Source organism: Synchytrium microbalum (assembly GCF_006535985.1).
Source record: "Synchytrium microbalum strain JEL517 chromosome Unknown SmJEL517_scf0003, whole genome shotgun sequence".
Taxonomy (NCBI): Eukaryota; Fungi; Chytridiomycota; class Chytridiomycetes; order Synchytriales; family Synchytriaceae; genus Synchytrium; species Synchytrium microbalum.
This window is the reverse complement of record NW_022158352.1, coordinates 1009768-1026718: the sequence shown is the minus strand read 5'-3', so window position 1 is coordinate 1026718 and position 16951 is coordinate 1009768. Positions and strand designations below refer to the sequence as shown.

The window sequence follows — 16951 nt, the reverse complement described above, 5'->3', positions numbered from 1 at the left end:
TGAAGCGTCCAAGGTCTTATCTCTCACTCAAAGTAAAGAAAATACCACGGCTTGCGTCGAGATCAATCGGAGTTTTTTTCCGCGGCCTCCAGCTGCGATTGAGGGAAGCTTGGGTCATTCGGCATTGGTCTTTGATGCCATTATGTGTATATTCCAAGCATTCGTCACGTCTCCCTTAACTCTATTCGATATTGGGTGTTTTGTTTCGTTGATGCTATAGTTGGCGAGGTCCAACGTGGTCGTTCTTGGTCCAGGTGCACGTCGATACCATTCTAAATGCGATTTGGAATAGTCTGACAGACCGCTTTCTTGAAAATGAGACTACAATTCGTGAGGTGACTGCTTCTTATACCGGTGTGTTTTCTTAATCCTGTTCTTAATACTGTATTCGTAGCTGTGTAGTGAACCGAGGCCTATTTCACGTCCATCTCCACATATTTGGCAAGCTCTGTACGAATCTTGAATCTTGAACCTGCTTGATCAAGCTGTTCGCCGTCAGTCTCGACTTGAACTAGTTGTCCACGGAAATAGAAACGACGTGACCAACACAATGGATTATGACAGATTCATTACAAAGAGGAGCGCTGCTCGGCAGCCAAGGTATGAATGAGAATTGAGCATTTCTTCCAACTGTTTGTGCGTCTGTCTATCGTTCATCACTCAGCTAATGTTTAACATCGGACAATGTCCAACAAAACATCTCATATTATCAACCAACACGACCTTTAACTTCGTGTAGTGCTATTCGGGCTCTACAAAAGTTTCTTTCTGTTCCTGGAATGGTACCTACGATTATTCGAATTGCACACATCAATTGCACGCTCAACAGAAGCTCAGAAGCACATTGCACATCCCTTCCCTGAGCACATTGCACGCTCGGAATCTTACACGTTCTTTGGGTAGATATCTCTTGGCGGTGGTAATCCGCATCCAAACACGTTTCCATACGTGTCAATGGAATTCAAACTCAGGAACGGTGAAATCGTCAGCATCTCTGAAGAATTCACTAAAAAAGCTCTACAATACTCTCCAACCGTACATTTGTCACACTCTCGCAACTGCAGTCACCAGGATAACTCACAAATTATGTTACTTAGAACGGTCTTCCAGAACTGGTTGAGTGGATTCGAAAACTTCAAATTGAAGAACATCGACCTCCAGAAGAATCGTTCGAGATCTGTCTTGGAAATGGTTCACAAGATGTGATTACGCGAGCTTTGGAAATGTTGATTGAGCCAACAGAAGAATCGGTTTTGTTAATCGAGTCTCCAGCATATGTTGGCATACTGGCTTTCTTAAGGCCACTAGGCTGCAAATTGGCTGGTATGTTGTGGTAAAGAAATAACAGGAATCGTCTATTTACAAACAGGTCTGAACTAATCATACATTTCAATTTTGGCAGAGGTCGATACTGATTCTGAAGGTAATATTCTGAAGCTAGTTGTCCATCAAGCGTCATAAGCTAGATCCTAAATTCTCATGCCCGTGCGTCTCAGGGCTGGTTCCTGAAAAGTTGGAAGAAATCTTGGCGAATTGGAAGGATGCACAAACACGTCCAAAGGTCTGTTACACTTAAGCGTATACTCTTCCAGTGATGTTGCTAAAGCGCTGTTGTATTAGGTCCTTTATACTGTCCCAACTGGAGGTTGGTGATACAATTTTCATAGCATGGTCTGGTTACTGACCCTTTGGTTTAGGAAACCCAACTGGCACAAGTACATCTCTTGAACGAAAGGCGCAAGTCTACGAAATCGCTCAGAAATATGATTTGCTCATCTTGGAAGACGATCCATGTAAAGTTTCTGTTTTTTTTTCTGTTAAGGTCTTGCGCCACCTCACCAACATTGTTCGTGGATAATCAGACTATTACCTGCAATTCGGATCTGCCCGAGTTCCATCATACTTCTCAATGGATGTCGATCAAAGGGTCCTTCGTTTCGACTCCTTCTCCAAGGTATTGTCGGCCGGTATTCGTATTGGTTGGGTTTCGGGCCCAAAACCATTGGTTGATCGCATTGTTTTGCATGGCCAAGGTATAGAAACTGCACTATTCAGTGTTTTTGTGAGCACCTGTCGCTGACGTTTCATGCAGCTACCAGCCTTCACCCCTCCGGTATAAGTCAAGCTATGGTATATGGAGTTCTTGCTAAATGGGGAATAACTGGGTTCTTGGAACATGCTGATGAGGTAATTAACGTTGATGATGCAGATATGACCTGTCCAAGATACATATGAAAAGTGACAGACTTTCATTATGAGAACCTGGATCTTCTTGTTTTTCATTGAAGCAACTTGTTGAACAATACTGACCGTTAGGTTGCAAACTTCTATCAAGAAAAGCGAGATGCTTTCTTGAAGAGTGCAGAAGCTCGATTGACTGGAATCGCTGAATGGTCTACTCCATCTGCAGGTTGTTTGACCTTGGTTTTTTGCACCCCATCGTGATTTTGACGATTTCATCGTTTCTCGCACAGGAATGTTTGTCTGGTTGAAATTATTGGGCGTTGACGATTCCACTGAATTGATCAAGCAAAAGGCTGTTGAAAAGAAGGTGCTTTTTGTGCCTGGATATGAGTTTATGCCAAACATGAGGGCCACACCTTTTGTACGTGCATCGTACTCTACTGCTACTGCTGCAGAGATCGATGAGGCACTCAAGCGCCTGGCTGAACTGGTTATCGATGCAAGAAAAGAGATTGCTAACGGCAATCACTAGACAAGAAATATATATCCATGTTCATAAGTTTGGTTTCCTGTTGCTCCTCATATAAAGAATATTCAAATCTTTGGAAAAAGTGACTGCGGTTGCAGTGTATTTGAGTGCTAGGGTTCAGCTGTCCTGTCATTGTGTGTATTTGAGATCCTGTTCTACATTCCTTACATTATACAGTTGAAGCCGTCTTCAGCGCATCCTTGTCCTCCTTATTTGAGATCAATCCTTCATAAGCCTTTACAAACTCACTATACACTATCGGCGACTCTGCTCCCAACCGACTCTGCAAGTACGTAGCCACACCAGCCCAAAAGGACTTGTCCATCCCCACTTTTGCTATACCTGAATCCGTAACTGCTGGTACATTTTCTGTTGTCGCAGCAGCAGCAGGATCATCGTCCGCAACCCCGACCTTCTTCAACAAGTGTATAGTTTCCCCCGACTCGATACCATAATCCAGCAATGTTTTCGAGTCAGTGAGTGCTTTGCCCTTCCATATAAGTCGTTGCGAGGAGATAGGCACGTCACCGAGTTTAGCGATGGAGGCTTTCACTGCTGATATAGTTGCTATTCGAGATACGGTTATGGTGTGATTTATATTGGCTTTTAAGGCCTTGATTTGGAGTGTGATGTCTGTTGATGATGCTGGTTTGGCGAATTTCTATGTTGGGAAACAAGGTTAAGATGTTTGGTCGTGATGTTGACAGTTTGAATGCGAGACAATAGTAAAAAGAGGCAAAACAAGAGCGTCTATGAATATTTACACGTAATGGAAATGGTCTGCTTGATTGAGGTAATGGAGCTAATGGAGCATCCAGTTCAGGTTGATATGTTGAATTATATTTCACGGGTCTAGCTCCAAGAGTGTGTAGCAAATGTGTAGCGAAATTCAGTTCTGAAGCTGAATCGAATATTACGTTTCCTTGCTGCTTTGGTGTTGGCATTTTTCTGATTGTTTAAGCTTGTTTTAGATCATAGGTTTGCTATTGTAGTTCTTTTCTGAAAAGATGGAGCTCGTTTCGAACACTCACTTCCAACTAAGAAGTGTCAATTAGAGAAGAGGCGAGATCAGCGACTGCAATCATGGAGTATGTAAAGCCATTATTACAAATGAATAAGCGACAGGTATCGATCTCTCCCTGCCTTTGCTACAATTGTAAACAAGCATCTCAACTCGGACCTGACATTTTTGTTTTATCACGTAGCTGGCACTGCAGGCTCTAAACTTTTTCATGATTGTCGCATCGGCAATGGCAATTTGGAAGGGGTTGTCTCTGATCACAAACAGCGAGAGTCCTATTGTCGTCGTGTTGAGGTACTTAACCTTCGACATTTCAAGTGATGTAGACTTTGTCGATTTTGGAACTGATAATCTATGTAACCTTTAGTGGAAGTATGGAACCAGCCTTCCATCGTGGAGATTTACTCTTTCTGTACATGCCAAGTCAGCCAATTCAGATTGGCGAGATCACTGTCTTCAAAATCAAGGGCCGTGATGTACCTATAGTGCATCGCGTGCTCAAAGTTCATGCCGAGTATGTGCTGTTTGTATCGTTTATTGTGCTGTCTGTTATTGCTGAATCGTCATGCTGTTTGAACGTCGTTGGTATATCTTGACTCGCTTGGATTTCTTGTTTAGCGTCAAGGATGGCAAACAATACATACTCACCAAAGGAGACAACAATCCAGGAGACGATAGGGTACTGTATAATCAAGGACAGATGTGGATTCACCAAGATGATGTTGTGGGAAGAGTCAAGGGGTAAGCTGTCTTGCGTGATCAAGAGCTCTATGAACTTGTGCTTACTCAGATCTCGAACTCTTAGATTCCTTCCATATGTGGGAATAATCACTATTCTCATGAATGACTATCCAGAAGTCAAGTATGTGCTGCTTGGAGGGTTGGCTCTTATGGTGCTGATTTCTAAAGAGTAGAGGCTATTGTATTTACACACGTGTATTCGAGATGTAGGGATGTTGAAGTAATCATGTCAATAGATTTTTTGCATAATCTTGAAAGTGGAGCTCTATTGATGAAACGCTGAAGCAGAACCGCAACCTGTTTGGCCAAACGGAGAAGTTTCGATTCGACCACAGAGTCCAATCATGCCTAACGTTGAGCAGGTCGCGTAATGGCACGTACATACATCCGAACTTCTTGATTTGGTACTTCTTACTCCATTTGGACGAGTTTGTGATGCAATGACTTTGTGTTACTCGCTAGAGCCACGATAACGATTTACAACCCACAGCTTATAGCGAATAGAGCGATCCCCTCTGATCTAACCTCTATCATGTCTCGAGACTACAAGCCCAGACCTGAGATCACGGAACTCTATGAATATATGGTGAAAATCCGTAGACATTGTCACATAAATGCGGAGACGGCCTTCAACGGTACGTTTCGCGAATTGTTTGCTGAATATTGTATTCTAACCATCATTATATTCAGAATTCGACACCGCAGCTTACATCACAAAGGAACTGGTAATGCAATCGGCAACATCAAAACACCAATCTCAGATCTTCAACTTGTTTTGCTTGATCGTCTCCACTACGACATCAGCTCACTCTATTGCGCACTTTTCTTACAGAAATCTATGAAAGGCATGCAAGTTATCAACAATATCGGTGGGCCGACTGGAGTAGTTGGGATTTTACGTGGCAAGACTGAACGCCCATGTATCGGTTTACGAGCTGATATCGATGCATTGCCACTAACCGAGGATCCGACTGGCAAGGTCTATGCTAGCACTCGCAAGGGTGCGATGCATGCATGTGGTCACGATACGCACATCGCGATGCTGCTGGCTGCTGCGAGAGTTGCGTCGGAAAAGTGGAACTCAAAGATGCATGGATCCATCAAGTTCATTTTCCAGCCCGTGAGTCGCATTTTCGATACCATTCCGATCAACGTTTCATTTTGGGTTTGAAGCATTAAGCTAAATCCGGTTCTCGAAAAAACAGGCTGAAGAGAATGGTGGTGGTGCAAAGAGAATGATTGAAGATGGTCTCCTGGACGTGGGTGGTTTCGACATTGATGCGTTCTATGGAATCCATATCTCAAGCTTTGCACCTGTTGGTATGGTCTTTGCTAATGTAGGAACAACGATGGCTGGAGGCGTAAGTGTTCTGTACTATTCAACAACTGCTAGTTCATATTTTTAGCCCGAAGTCAACCGACACAATCAACCTTTACAAATAGGATTTCTTTTACATTACCGTCAATGGCGTGGGTGGTCATGGATCTGCCCCGCATCAGACGAAGGACGCGATAGTGATTGCCAGCCATTTGATTACGGCGCTACAAACGGTTGTGTCTCGAAATGTTGATCCTCAGAAAGGTTCAGTGCTTTCAGTCGGCAAGGTACGCAAAGATGTGGCCGTCATCGAGGTTTCTGTTGTTGAGTTTTGATCGTATTTTTGTTGACACTGTTGAATGCCTTTGTTTTTGTACAGATTGAAGCTGGATCTGTAGCAAATGCTATAGCTTCCACCGCAAGTATGGAGGGAACAGTCAGATTCTTTGAGCCTGAAGTGAAGGTATTGCTTCGAAATCGGTTAACAGAAATCTGCAAGGGTGTCGCGGCCACTTTTGGTGTTGAGATTGACATTCGATGTAAGAAACCGGTTTAAGTTGCCATATTATATCACAACAGATTCTTAAACTCCAAAATTCTCAAGATGTGGATATCTTTCCTGCTTTAACCAACGACAAGGGTCCAACAGAGCTTGTTCGATCTATCGTCTCAAAGATAACGCCTCACTTGGGCCCTGCATTCAAAGCAACGGGATCGGAAGGTAGACGATAAAGCTTATCCTTTGAAAGACTCTGAAGTCACTCATCGAATTGTCACTAGACTTTTCACGATTCCTGGAATTACGTCCCGGCTGCTTCTTCAACGTGGGAGGCAAAATCAACGACGGTAAAATGAGGCCACATCATAGTCCTCTCTTTGACATTAATGAGGAAGCTATGCTTGTTGGTGCTTCATGCTGGGTGCAATTGATTGAGGACATGCTCGTGACGCAAGTCATTAAGGATGTAGCTGGTGGTGAACGTCGTGGGGTGACGAAACCTGCTGCGGCTGCTGTTAGATTATAATCTTTTCGGAATTGGCTTTTGTAAGTTTGTGACTAAATTTCCTCAACATCCTGAATCAGTACTAAACCTACGAAGAAGCGCTTCATACCGGCGTTGAACGACCAGTTACAGCTATGGAAAATTGAATCGACTAGTGGATCTGGATCGTCAATTGAATCAACTACCAATATTCAAGTCTTAATGTACTTTTTGGTCTTCAAACGTTACCTGCTTCACCAATATGGTGTAGTAGGGTTGCCATGGCTTCTCCTGCAGGCTAGACTGCTTTACAAACTGATATCTCGTCTCTCCTGCTCTCTCTTGTTCCCCAAGCGCAAATCCAGTGTTTTTCGGATTGTTGGAGTGTTGGTGTGGGGTAAATATCGCGATACCAGCTTGTAAGAGGCTCCAATGTGGATCGATATTATCGATATATGTCCATAATGCGTAGGCCGAATATCTGACTGCTATGTTAGCGACTTCTATGTGTTCCCTTCACAGAACTCAGTTGTATTTCGCGAGTAGGTGGTTAGAACGAGACCAGTTTCGGGAAGTTCCACCAGTACGAGCACTTGGGACGCGTAAAGTGTTCCTTACACATCTTTTCATCCATGAAAAACTCCATAAGCCAGCACCATTTCCTATGTCGGCATCAACAAAATCCGAAGAGGATCTCGTAGAGCACCTTCAACACAATTGAAAGATGGAACAAGCTTTGACGCGCAGAGCTGGAAGGCCATATGACATAATCGTCTGGTAAGTCTCGTTACGTACTCAGGTTGCGATGTTTGGAACACGTTTGTCGGCCAAATTCGAGCTTAGATCGCTGACATGTCTTCATACTCATTAGGGGAGCTACTGGTATTCTTGAGATGTGCTACTTGGTCAAGATAATCGCTCTCACTCGTCCTTTTTTCTTAGGTTTCACTGGACAGCTCGTTGCTGAATGTATGCAATTCCAACTTTTGAGAGCTTAAGCTTATCTTATCGCCAATGCAAATTACAAGAATTTCAAAAGATTGACAGCTTCAGAGCTCATCAAGCAATCTGAATACCAGCTAACGCTCGTGCATGTCTCTCCTAGACTTGGCAAGATCTGGACCTGCCGATTTACGATGGGGAATAGCTGGCCGTTCAGCCAAGAAACTGGAAGAAATCAAACAAATGGTCGAATCAATTCGCAAATTCTCCAAATTCCAGGTCTTTGTCGCCGACTCGGATGACAAGGCATCACTCGATGCATTTGTAGCTCAAACTCGTGTAGTCTTGACAACCGTCGGACCATTCATGAAGTACGGAATGAAACTCGTCGAATCATGTGTAAACAACCAAACACACTATATCGACTCGACTGGCGAATCGCCGTTTGTCAAGAAGGCTATTGACTTGTATGGCGAGAAGGCCAAAGCTGAGGGAACTATATTGGTGCCTATGAGTGGATTCGATAGTGTACCTGCAGATCTGGGCTCTTTCTTGGTTGCTCAGCATTTCAAGGTCAAGCATGGAAAGAAAACGGCACAAGTTGCTGCTTCAGTTGTTAAGATGTCTGGTGGTATCTCGGGCGGTACTCTTGCGTCTATGATCAATATCATTAATAGTGGTGAAATGGGATCCGCAGCAGGTCCGTATGCGCTGACCCCAAAAGGTATGCACAAGAAAAATCGCACATTCGTGCATCTGCTGACGTACCTTATTCGTAACACTAGAGTACATTCCTGCTGATCCAAAAGGTAGATTGTTAGAGGATAATAGTACCACTAGCTTATATCGCTCATTACCTTCATTTTACAGCCGCACCTGGTCCAACCATATTGAAATACGATCCAATCATCAAAATGTGGCGATGTCTGTGGTATGTGTAGCACTGATTATGTTTGTCTCTTGCAAGATCTGAAACGCCTTCGCCGAACACTTAGGCTTATGGAAGCTGTCAACACTCAAGTCGTCATGCGATGTGAGTCTTTGAGGATTGTGTCCTGAGACATCACTACCAAATTTAACTGCAATCGTCTCACAGCAAATGGTCTTTTTGGCAACCAATATGGAAGCAAGTTCAAATACTCTGAAGCTATGGGACGCAAAAGTATCTTCTCTGCAATTGCAATCAACGTTTCGAGTAAGAGTTGTTTATACAACTAGAGTTTCAACCTTTTGTCAATTGCTAAACTACGTATGTTCTTCTTTGTTCTAGTGGGTGTGGCAATTATCTCCGTTTTGATTCCCGTGGTACGATGGTTCTTGGCATATATGATTCCTCCAGGAACTGGGTAAGAGTCGCATCGTCATTGTGAAGAAGTATCAATATCTGGATTCCCCACTTTTGCAATCGTATTCATCCTTAACTTCCCTAGTCCTACTCGAAAGCAAATTGAAAATGGTTCAATCCATATGGTCTTTACTGGAGTCTCTGAAACTGCTTCTGTAAGTGAACCTGGCGAGATTCGACACCATTGATTTCAGGCATTGACGTAGTTCGTTTTGATTAGACTGAGGAAAAGCCTCTTCAAGCTATAGCAGAAATCAAGTTCTACAAAGATCCTGGTTATGGTGAGCCAACAGAAGGCACTTTATTGCAACATCCCGCCTTGACATTTTTTGCTCACCCGATTTCGCTTTAGGTGAAACTGCGAAGATGCTGGCTGAATCAGCATTGAGTGTCCTTGATCGTGAGAAAATGAACAAGTTGCCGGACGGTGCCTTTAAACCTGTTCCTGCGGGTTTCTTGACTCCTGCTACAGCTTTTGGCAATATCTTGATTGATCGGTAAGTTTTTCTAGTCATCTAAAGATAGAAGTGATTTTTAAACTTGTGCATCTTAACTAGATTGATAAAATCAAACTGGAGTGTGACTGTTCGTGACGCTTGATTTCCTGCTTGAAACTTTCCTTGTGTGTGCTTGCTTGTGTATGTAAAACCGTATGTATCAAACAAAAAGAGTTCATAAGAACGATCGTTGCTGGATTGTTTGGCGATATTTCAAAATTTATTAGAAGCAGCATCTATATTATTCTATCACAAACTATAGCAACAGCGACTATAATACAATTATGCTACAGGCTTTGAATCCAAATCAGCCAATACAGTTCTTTTCTCTGGCTTTTTCTTTGGGGGAAAGCCTAATACCAAACATATGGCAAACCCGGCGAGACAGACTGCCAGACACAACGCCATGGATGCCTTCCAACCACTAACGCTATAGACTGCAGAGCAGGCCGCACTACCGGCACTGAATCCAGCAAACCCACCTATTAGTAGAACGGATGTGATTCTTGCTGTTGAATTAGGTGCCTTGTTGAATGCTGATGATTGAGTAGGCAGGAAAATCAGCTAGTAGAGAAAGACAGATTTAGAAACGATTTCGTCTTTCGCTGATTCTCCGGTCGATACGTAGCATACCTGAGATCCAACGTCTAGGAAGAACATTGAGACAAAAATGACGGACACATGGATCTCTCCGGCAAACATGGCCAGGAGAAGTGATGTTGTGCACAACATGTAGGCTTGGTATCAAAGTGTTAATGTCGTTAGTTCAGGGTGTATAATGCTACGACGATGAGCAAACAAAATATTTACCTATAATGATGGTGGTATAAACGCCAAGGGTATCAGCAAATCGTCCAAGTGGAACTCCTAATAATGCACCGGCCATCCCTACTAGCGCTACCAACCCAATTTGTGCAGCGTTGAAAGAGTATCGGTCTCCAAGTAGGAATGTCAAGACTGTGAGGAAGCCATAGTTGAAGAAGTTGACGCAGAAGAACGAGACCAAGCCCTACGTTCAGCTTTCTTTAATCTTAACACCATTAAGGATAATTAAAATTCAAATACGTACCACAACAACTTCCTTATGCTTGACAAACATGACACACATACTCTTGAGCAGATTGCCATACGACTCTTGCGTTCTCGACGGTATGTCTGGCAAAAAGACAAACAGTACTAGATCTAACCCAAGCATGACACCTCCAAAGATACAAAAGACTGCTCGCCATCCTAAGTATTGAGCTATAGCACCTGATATGACTCGACCACCCAAACCCCCTATTAAATACGATCCAGAGAGATACCCGAGAGCTTGTCCCATCTTTTCTGGTTTGGCGATGGCGGAAATTACGGGGAAGGACATGCTCTGTGGTACGGATAAGAATCCCCATACGAAACTACAAAAGAGGGTGTGAGATTGAATGACACTTCACCTAATTAATGACATTCATGACAGGAACATGACACTTAAACTAAGTGTTTTCGAGCTAGTACGCAGTTTGTTCGCTGACAACACAAGGAACTCACAAGAGAATCTGCATTGTCAAAATGTTCTGACACAATGAAATCAGGATGGTCAAGACACCGTAGACTACTGTGAAGTAGACCATGAGAGAGCGAGGACCGAACAGATCGATCAGTGGATTGACAAAGATGTTTGCCAACCCAAATCCAATTCCCGACGTGGTTGGTATCAGTCCAAGCTGCGATGGCGTGGCATGAAATTCGTCTCCAATCAAGTTCAACAATGGGTATACACAGGTCTAATGAGTGAAAAGTAAGCGTTAAATGATCGATAAAGTTCAAGAATCGACATCAGAGCCTAAGAAGTGATGAATGATGCAGGATCAACACTCACATTAACAGAAAAGTAGACAAAGACACAAGCAGCCATGAAAACATTGAACGTCATTGTCAGTTCAAATGTCTTTGGGTCGTAATGTGCTGGTTTAGGAACAGGCAGACCCATTCTAACGGACTTCATCGGCAGGATCACCTTCTCAGACACTATACCAGCTGGATCATCGTCTTCCACCACTACAGCTGTCTCATTCACACTGGCAGCTCGTTTCTCATTTTGGGCAGTTTCGTGGAGATCACTTTTGAATGCGCTGGTGATGTCCGCAGACTCTCTGGGCATAGATTCGCCATTTGCAACCGTTTGATTATTCATGGCCAGGCTGCCGTCGTCTCCTTTCGAGTCAGGCATCAAGAATCAACTTTTTGGTGCAAGTTTGCTAGGATTGGAGCAAAAACGAAGAAAAGGTCAAGAAAAACATATGCGGTCGGTTGAAGCTAGTAAAACGATCGAATACGTGATATATTTTCAAAAAGTTTGGTTGCTTTCGTAGCCAAATAATGTGGTGTATTTCAGTGTAAGCATCAACCAAACTATTTTTCCATGTACCTTTGTGGCATTCTTTTGGTTTTGCTCATCAAGCTTGTTGCAGTTCTGAAGATCCTGGAAAATCATCTTTCCTCCATGTGCCAGATCAACTGAAGCATCAAAGATCTCGACCGTGTTTGGCACAGTGTGAAAGATATCACCATGCATCAGTTCAAAGACATTCTTCCCGATATCAGAGAGATCGTTCCAGATACGACTAATGTTGACATGTTCATTTGCATTGGATGCCACATTCTTCTTGACTGATTCGGCAGTATTGTCAGTTGGTAGTTTGATGACATCAACCAGTGGCGCTGGCTTGATGACCTCGACGTTGGCCTTGGTTTCTGGCACAACGAAATGGATACCGCCACGGCCACGATCATGATACTTGCTATCTGTAAGAAGCAACTTGTCAATGCCTGTATGTTGCAGACGTCGAAGACCGGATGCTCAAACCATCAATGGCATGTTGAAGACCTGCACCCACATTCCTGAAGCCCCATGGTACAGCCCTTTGAGCAGAGGAAGCAAGTACGAGTAGCAAGACCCCTTAACTGTATGGCGAGATTAGTTAGTCTGAAGGCACTTGACGGAAACAGATCCGAACATTGTTACCTTCATGAGCAGCAACATGATCGTCAAACTTTAAACTAGACGATGATAGCACATAGCCTTGTCTCTGAGTAAACAGTGTTTCTGGAAATTAATGTTGACTTTGGCTAAATATTCACGCCACACAATGCGCATCTGCATCGACTGCCGATGTGACAAATTTGACTGCAACAGCCTGATCACAACTAGGAGTCTAGACTTCGGGTTACGGATTTGGGACGGTCTGTAAATGTTTTACTGATAGTATTCTTCCGCTTGTACCCGACCAATGAATCGAAACATATAACAGAACTCGGTCAGCACTTTGACGTCGACACCTTATTTAGCCTAATCTAAAAACAGGGTTATTGGCACTGACAGCTCGTATCGCTCCTGGTCAGTTTCATGGAGATCACTTTTGAATGCGACGGCTGCAAACTCTCTCGGTAGGGATTCATCATCGGCTATCATTTGCTTGCCTATGGCAAGTGTATGCCGTCTCCTTTGGAGACAGCCGTCAGAAATTACAGCAAACTCGCACGAGAAGTTGACTGACAAACGACGGAAACCTTGAATACAACATAGGCGGTCGGCTGAAGCCAGGCATTACTTTGAATACGTGATATATTTTGCAGCAAGTTTGGCTTTTTTAGTAGCCAGAGATATGATTGTATTTGGAATGTTATTCGCCACGGGTGACCATCAGAATTTAATCAGTTTTGTTGGCATTCTTTCTTTTTGCTCAGCATTCTTTTGTTTCTGTTCTTCAAGCTTTTTGCACCAGATTTGGAGATCCTGATAGATCAGCTTGCCTTGATGGGCCAGATCAGCTGAATCATCAATGATTTCGACCGTGTCTGGCACAAGGTCAAAGACATCACCGTGAATCAATTCAACGACATTATGCCCAATATCAGAGAGATCCTGCCAGATTTGACTAAAGTTGGCATGTTCAGTTGCATTGAATGGCACATTCGTAGCGACAGAATTGGAAGTATTAATATTTGTAGTCTCAGCTCTGACATCCGATACGAGATTCCTTCCACTATTCATGCCATCTAAATTCAACAAAAAGAAGCCTGTCAATCATTTGGTATTCATCCAGCTGAGAAAGGACATTACGTACCAGAAGTAACAGTTTCAATGTCTTCAGAGGAAGGCGCCTTTTTAAACCACCCAAAACCATGGACACAGGAGATGAGTGCAAGTAACAAGACCACCAACTGGGCATTGAGAAGATTCGTCAGTCTCACGAAGAGCAAGCATACCACGAAAACTGGACCAACATTGTCACCTTCGTGAGCGGGAACATGATCGACAAACTATATAAGAGTTGATACAATGGCTGGGGTTATGTCTTCTCAATTAACGTTTTTCCGGTTCTTGTTGACACTTTCGAGCACATGAATGCCATTACAATTCGATATTCATGTGACTGCCAACGTCAACGTTGACAATCTGGCATGTATTGCCTAAATTGCAAGTACCACTTTGAATTTTTATGATCATTGACTTGAAACAGTCAACAAGCTGTTGCAGATATTGTCTCAAGCATTTGAAAAACGCCATGTAATCGTAACATCCGAACATTTCAACATGACGTCGGGGAACCTTTCAACTTTGACAATTTTAATCAGCCTAATTCAAATGCAAATTTAATTGACAGATTGTGTCAGAAAATAGTGGCAAACGACGGTTTCTTATGGTTGGACAGTGGATTAAGCAACAAAAGGACTTGAAGTCAAAATCTGAAGGTGTTCATCTACCCCAGGGTGAAGAAAAGGCAGTCCCTTTCAATTTGAAGTCGGCACCTGTCACTGCATGACTTTGGCAGCTGGGAAAATTCTTCAGAGAGCTCGCCTTCACACAACTTTTTACTTTCACTCGAAAGCAACACCAACATCAAACCAGAATTATACACACATCAACTTCAAACTTCTTTATCGAATCAATGACTAGCAGCAAGAATCACTGTGTCCTCATCTTCCGTGCCAATGGCTACATGGGCTATGAAATGTGTCGTGTATCTGCGAAGGTGCCAAAACGAAACACTTGTCTCGAAAACCTGAAGCAAAAAAACGGTGCCATGTCTAATAAACTAACACAGTTTCATCTCGATCTAGTTGATGTTGTCTCATGTGTCTCGCACGCCATGTATCAAACCTTGAGCAAATGGGATATACCTCCAGAAGTCCCCAAGGGTTCTACTTGACTGGAAGTGACAGCATCACTCTTCAAAACATGATTGATATGATGTCCCAAAGTTTCAATACTCCAATTGCGTACAACAAGGTCCAAATTCAGCAATGGAAGCAATTGTTGCAAGGAAAGATCTCATCTCTTGCTGTTTCGCTCAGGGGAGAACTCTTTGAGATGGTGAGATTTAGACTGTTTGGTTGCGATGTTAAGGCCTTTATGCAACCAGAACTGTCCACATAATTGGTTTGCTTAGATGGAAGATGGCAAATTGATGAGGTACTCTGGCGATGCAGAAATGCTATTGGGTCACAAACCTGAGCGTTTCGACCAATGGTTGAGCAAACACCAAGCTGACTTTGGTGGAGCTCCTGCTCCCAATCAAATGTAGAATGGTTTATCACTTTTACTTCTTTTGGTTTGTATATACGAGATTCAGAAAACTGCTGCTTCAAGTAAAATACAAGTTATATTCTGTGACATATACAAAGTGATATTTTGCGATATTCAAAATATTGCCTTTGGGACACTCCAACCTCATATTTAGCAACAGCGCTTTACTATCTACTTGGAACAGGTCAAATATACATTCAGATGGCGTACACTCCTATCAAATTGAGCTCGACACGAATCAATATCGACCTTCCACGGAAGTTTGATGTCGGCATCATGAAGGTTGGGCACGCTCAATATGAGCTTATCCAACTCTACATCAAGAGTCGCCTCCTTTGTTGACTCCTGTAGAATAAGAATGTTCAGACACTTGATCATCAATCAAAAGCCAAGGACTCGACATACCACAGCGGGGAGACGTATCTTGACCTGAATATATTCCGGACGACCAGTTTTTGGAGTTGGGATAACCTCGTATTCAGGAGCAGGAAGCTTTTTCGGTTTGGCTGGAGCTTTTGATGGTGCATCTGGTTTGTTCGAGATTATAGGTGCTGTCTCAGCAATGGAGGGTCGTTTGGCTCGATAGATTATATGTTTGGCGAGCGGTCCTTTGGACTTCATTTTTGGGAATGAGATGTCTATTACATCGACAATTAGCACAACGTCAGAACTGACGAAGAATAGATTCCATACCTCGACTGAGCAGCATTCCACTCTTTGTTTCGACGTGTTGCAAGACCAGTTCCATCAGGAAGATCTGATAGTCTTCCAGCCTTGATGCGAGTTGTAGCGCATTCGTGTGTACACAAACATCGTATACGCAAGCTTCTCGTCCAGCTAATCTTGAAGTAGTGAGCATTGTGAAACCCATAGATGAGACAGTATATGAACGTACCTTTATCCTTGTCTCGTCGAGGAGTGCTTAGCGAAGTTGGTACCTTGTAGGTTCCATCTTCAGTAGCTATAGCCTTCAGGATTTCTTCATCGCTTCCAGGCGGTGGACTGGGAATCTGAGACGAGTGTCCAAAGTTGATAAAGACCTAATTGAAGGATGAAAAGACTAAGCCTTGCTTGACGAAGACATAAAACACTGCTACTTTTGAAAACAACCTTTATCCCTTCAGCCCATTCCCCAGAAGCAGACTTCTTTCTATTCACTGTCTTGAGCACGAATCCAGGCTGAGGAGTCACTTCGTGTCTCTCCTTTTGAGTGTCTGATGATGCATTCACTTTGAGGGTTGATGGCATCGATTCGGCTGATAGTGAACTGGCCAATTCTGGATTCTGGGCAATCTTTGCCATTAATTCTACAAATTGTTCAGCATGTTCTGCTGCTAGTGGCAGTCCAGGCGATGGATCTCCTGATTTCTCCATAGATTCCAGTAAAGCACGTAAATCTGCATCTTCAGTAGGCTCGTTGACCATCACGAGAACTTATTCTTCTTTTCAGTATCGTAAGAATGGATAATGCGAAGCCGACTTCGTCTATTCGCCTTTATCTTGCTTCAAGCTCGGTGTAATAAATATATGTGTTGTTCAAGAATGTTGGCTTGGACTTTACATGAGATAGTGGAGAGTTTACAAAGTGCTAATGCATGCAAATCCGTGTGATTTATAGGTGTGAACCTCTTTTACTTCGCGAACGTTTGGTATTCGCCGTGCAATAACGTGTTTTTACTCGCAGATTCTGTTTTGCGGGTCATGACCACGGTGGAGGAAGCTCTCAAGTGTATCGACGATGCCTCCGGGAAGTACTTGAAGGAAGTGCGCTCCTTGTCACGAGAAAAACGTGAAAGTTTTGTCAAAGGCAAGACATCAACCA

General features: G+C 43.2%; 6 protein-coding genes across 6 annotated transcripts; 4 read left to right on the top strand and 2 right to left on the bottom strand.

Moving 5' to 3' along the window:
• Window positions 1-550: 550 nt before the first annotated feature.
• Window positions 551-2716, top strand: SmJEL517_g01044 (uncharacterized protein; the record flags this gene model as incomplete). The annotated part of the gene is made up of 12 exons (XM_031166972.1): window positions 551-600; window positions 740-782; window positions 904-1035; window positions 1098-1323; window positions 1403-1423; window positions 1497-1561; window positions 1621-1645; window positions 1698-1793; window positions 1863-2033; window positions 2093-2187; window positions 2317-2410; window positions 2475-2716. 12 exons carry the CDS (start codon window positions 551-553, stop codon window positions 2714-2716), a joined length of 1260 nt encoding a protein of 419 aa, XP_031027067.1.
• A 166-nt stretch (window positions 2717-2882) lies between these two features.
• On the bottom strand, window positions 2883-3657 carry SmJEL517_g01043 (uncharacterized protein; the record flags this gene model as incomplete). The annotated part of the gene is made up of 2 exons (XM_031166971.1): window positions 2883-3374; window positions 3478-3657. The coding sequence occupies 2 exons, from the start codon at window positions 3655-3657 to the stop codon at window positions 2883-2885; spliced, it is 672 nt and encodes a 223-aa protein (XP_031027066.1).
• A 139-nt stretch (window positions 3658-3796) lies between these two features.
• SmJEL517_g01042 (uncharacterized protein) lies at window positions 3797-4648 on the top strand (the record flags this gene model as incomplete). Its single annotated transcript, XM_031166970.1, has 5 exons — window positions 3797-3838; window positions 3919-4028; window positions 4102-4248; window positions 4353-4475; window positions 4540-4648. The coding sequence occupies 5 exons, from the start codon at window positions 3797-3799 to the stop codon at window positions 4646-4648; spliced, it is 531 nt and encodes a 176-aa protein (XP_031027065.1).
• Window positions 4649-5007: 359 nt separating this feature from the next.
• SmJEL517_g01041 (uncharacterized protein) lies at window positions 5008-6818 on the top strand (the record flags this gene model as incomplete). The annotated part of the gene is made up of 8 exons (XM_031166969.1): window positions 5008-5110; window positions 5166-5200; window positions 5308-5595; window positions 5681-5836; window positions 5919-6080; window positions 6173-6332; window positions 6398-6514; window positions 6574-6818. The coding sequence occupies 8 exons, from the start codon at window positions 5008-5010 to the stop codon at window positions 6816-6818; spliced, it is 1266 nt and encodes a 421-aa protein (XP_031027064.1).
• A 682-nt stretch (window positions 6819-7500) lies between these two features.
• On the top strand, window positions 7501-9663 carry SmJEL517_g01040 (uncharacterized protein; the record flags this gene model as incomplete). The annotated part of the gene is made up of 13 exons (XM_031166968.1): window positions 7501-7553; window positions 7648-7658; window positions 7719-7745; window positions 7882-8442; window positions 8504-8527; window positions 8589-8649; window positions 8714-8751; window positions 8815-8913; window positions 8989-9064; window positions 9149-9218; window positions 9284-9344; window positions 9416-9560; window positions 9621-9663. The coding sequence occupies 13 exons, from the start codon at window positions 7501-7503 to the stop codon at window positions 9661-9663; spliced, it is 1269 nt and encodes a 422-aa protein (XP_031027063.1).
• A 5637-nt stretch (window positions 9664-15300) lies between these two features.
• On the bottom strand, window positions 15301-16554 carry SmJEL517_g01039 (uncharacterized protein; the record flags this gene model as incomplete). The annotated part of the gene is made up of 5 exons (XM_031166967.1): window positions 15301-15474; window positions 15535-15767; window positions 15823-15966; window positions 16025-16169; window positions 16240-16554. 5 exons carry the CDS (start codon window positions 16552-16554, stop codon window positions 15301-15303), a joined length of 1011 nt encoding a protein of 336 aa, XP_031027218.1.
• Window positions 16555-16951: the final 397 nt, after the last annotated feature.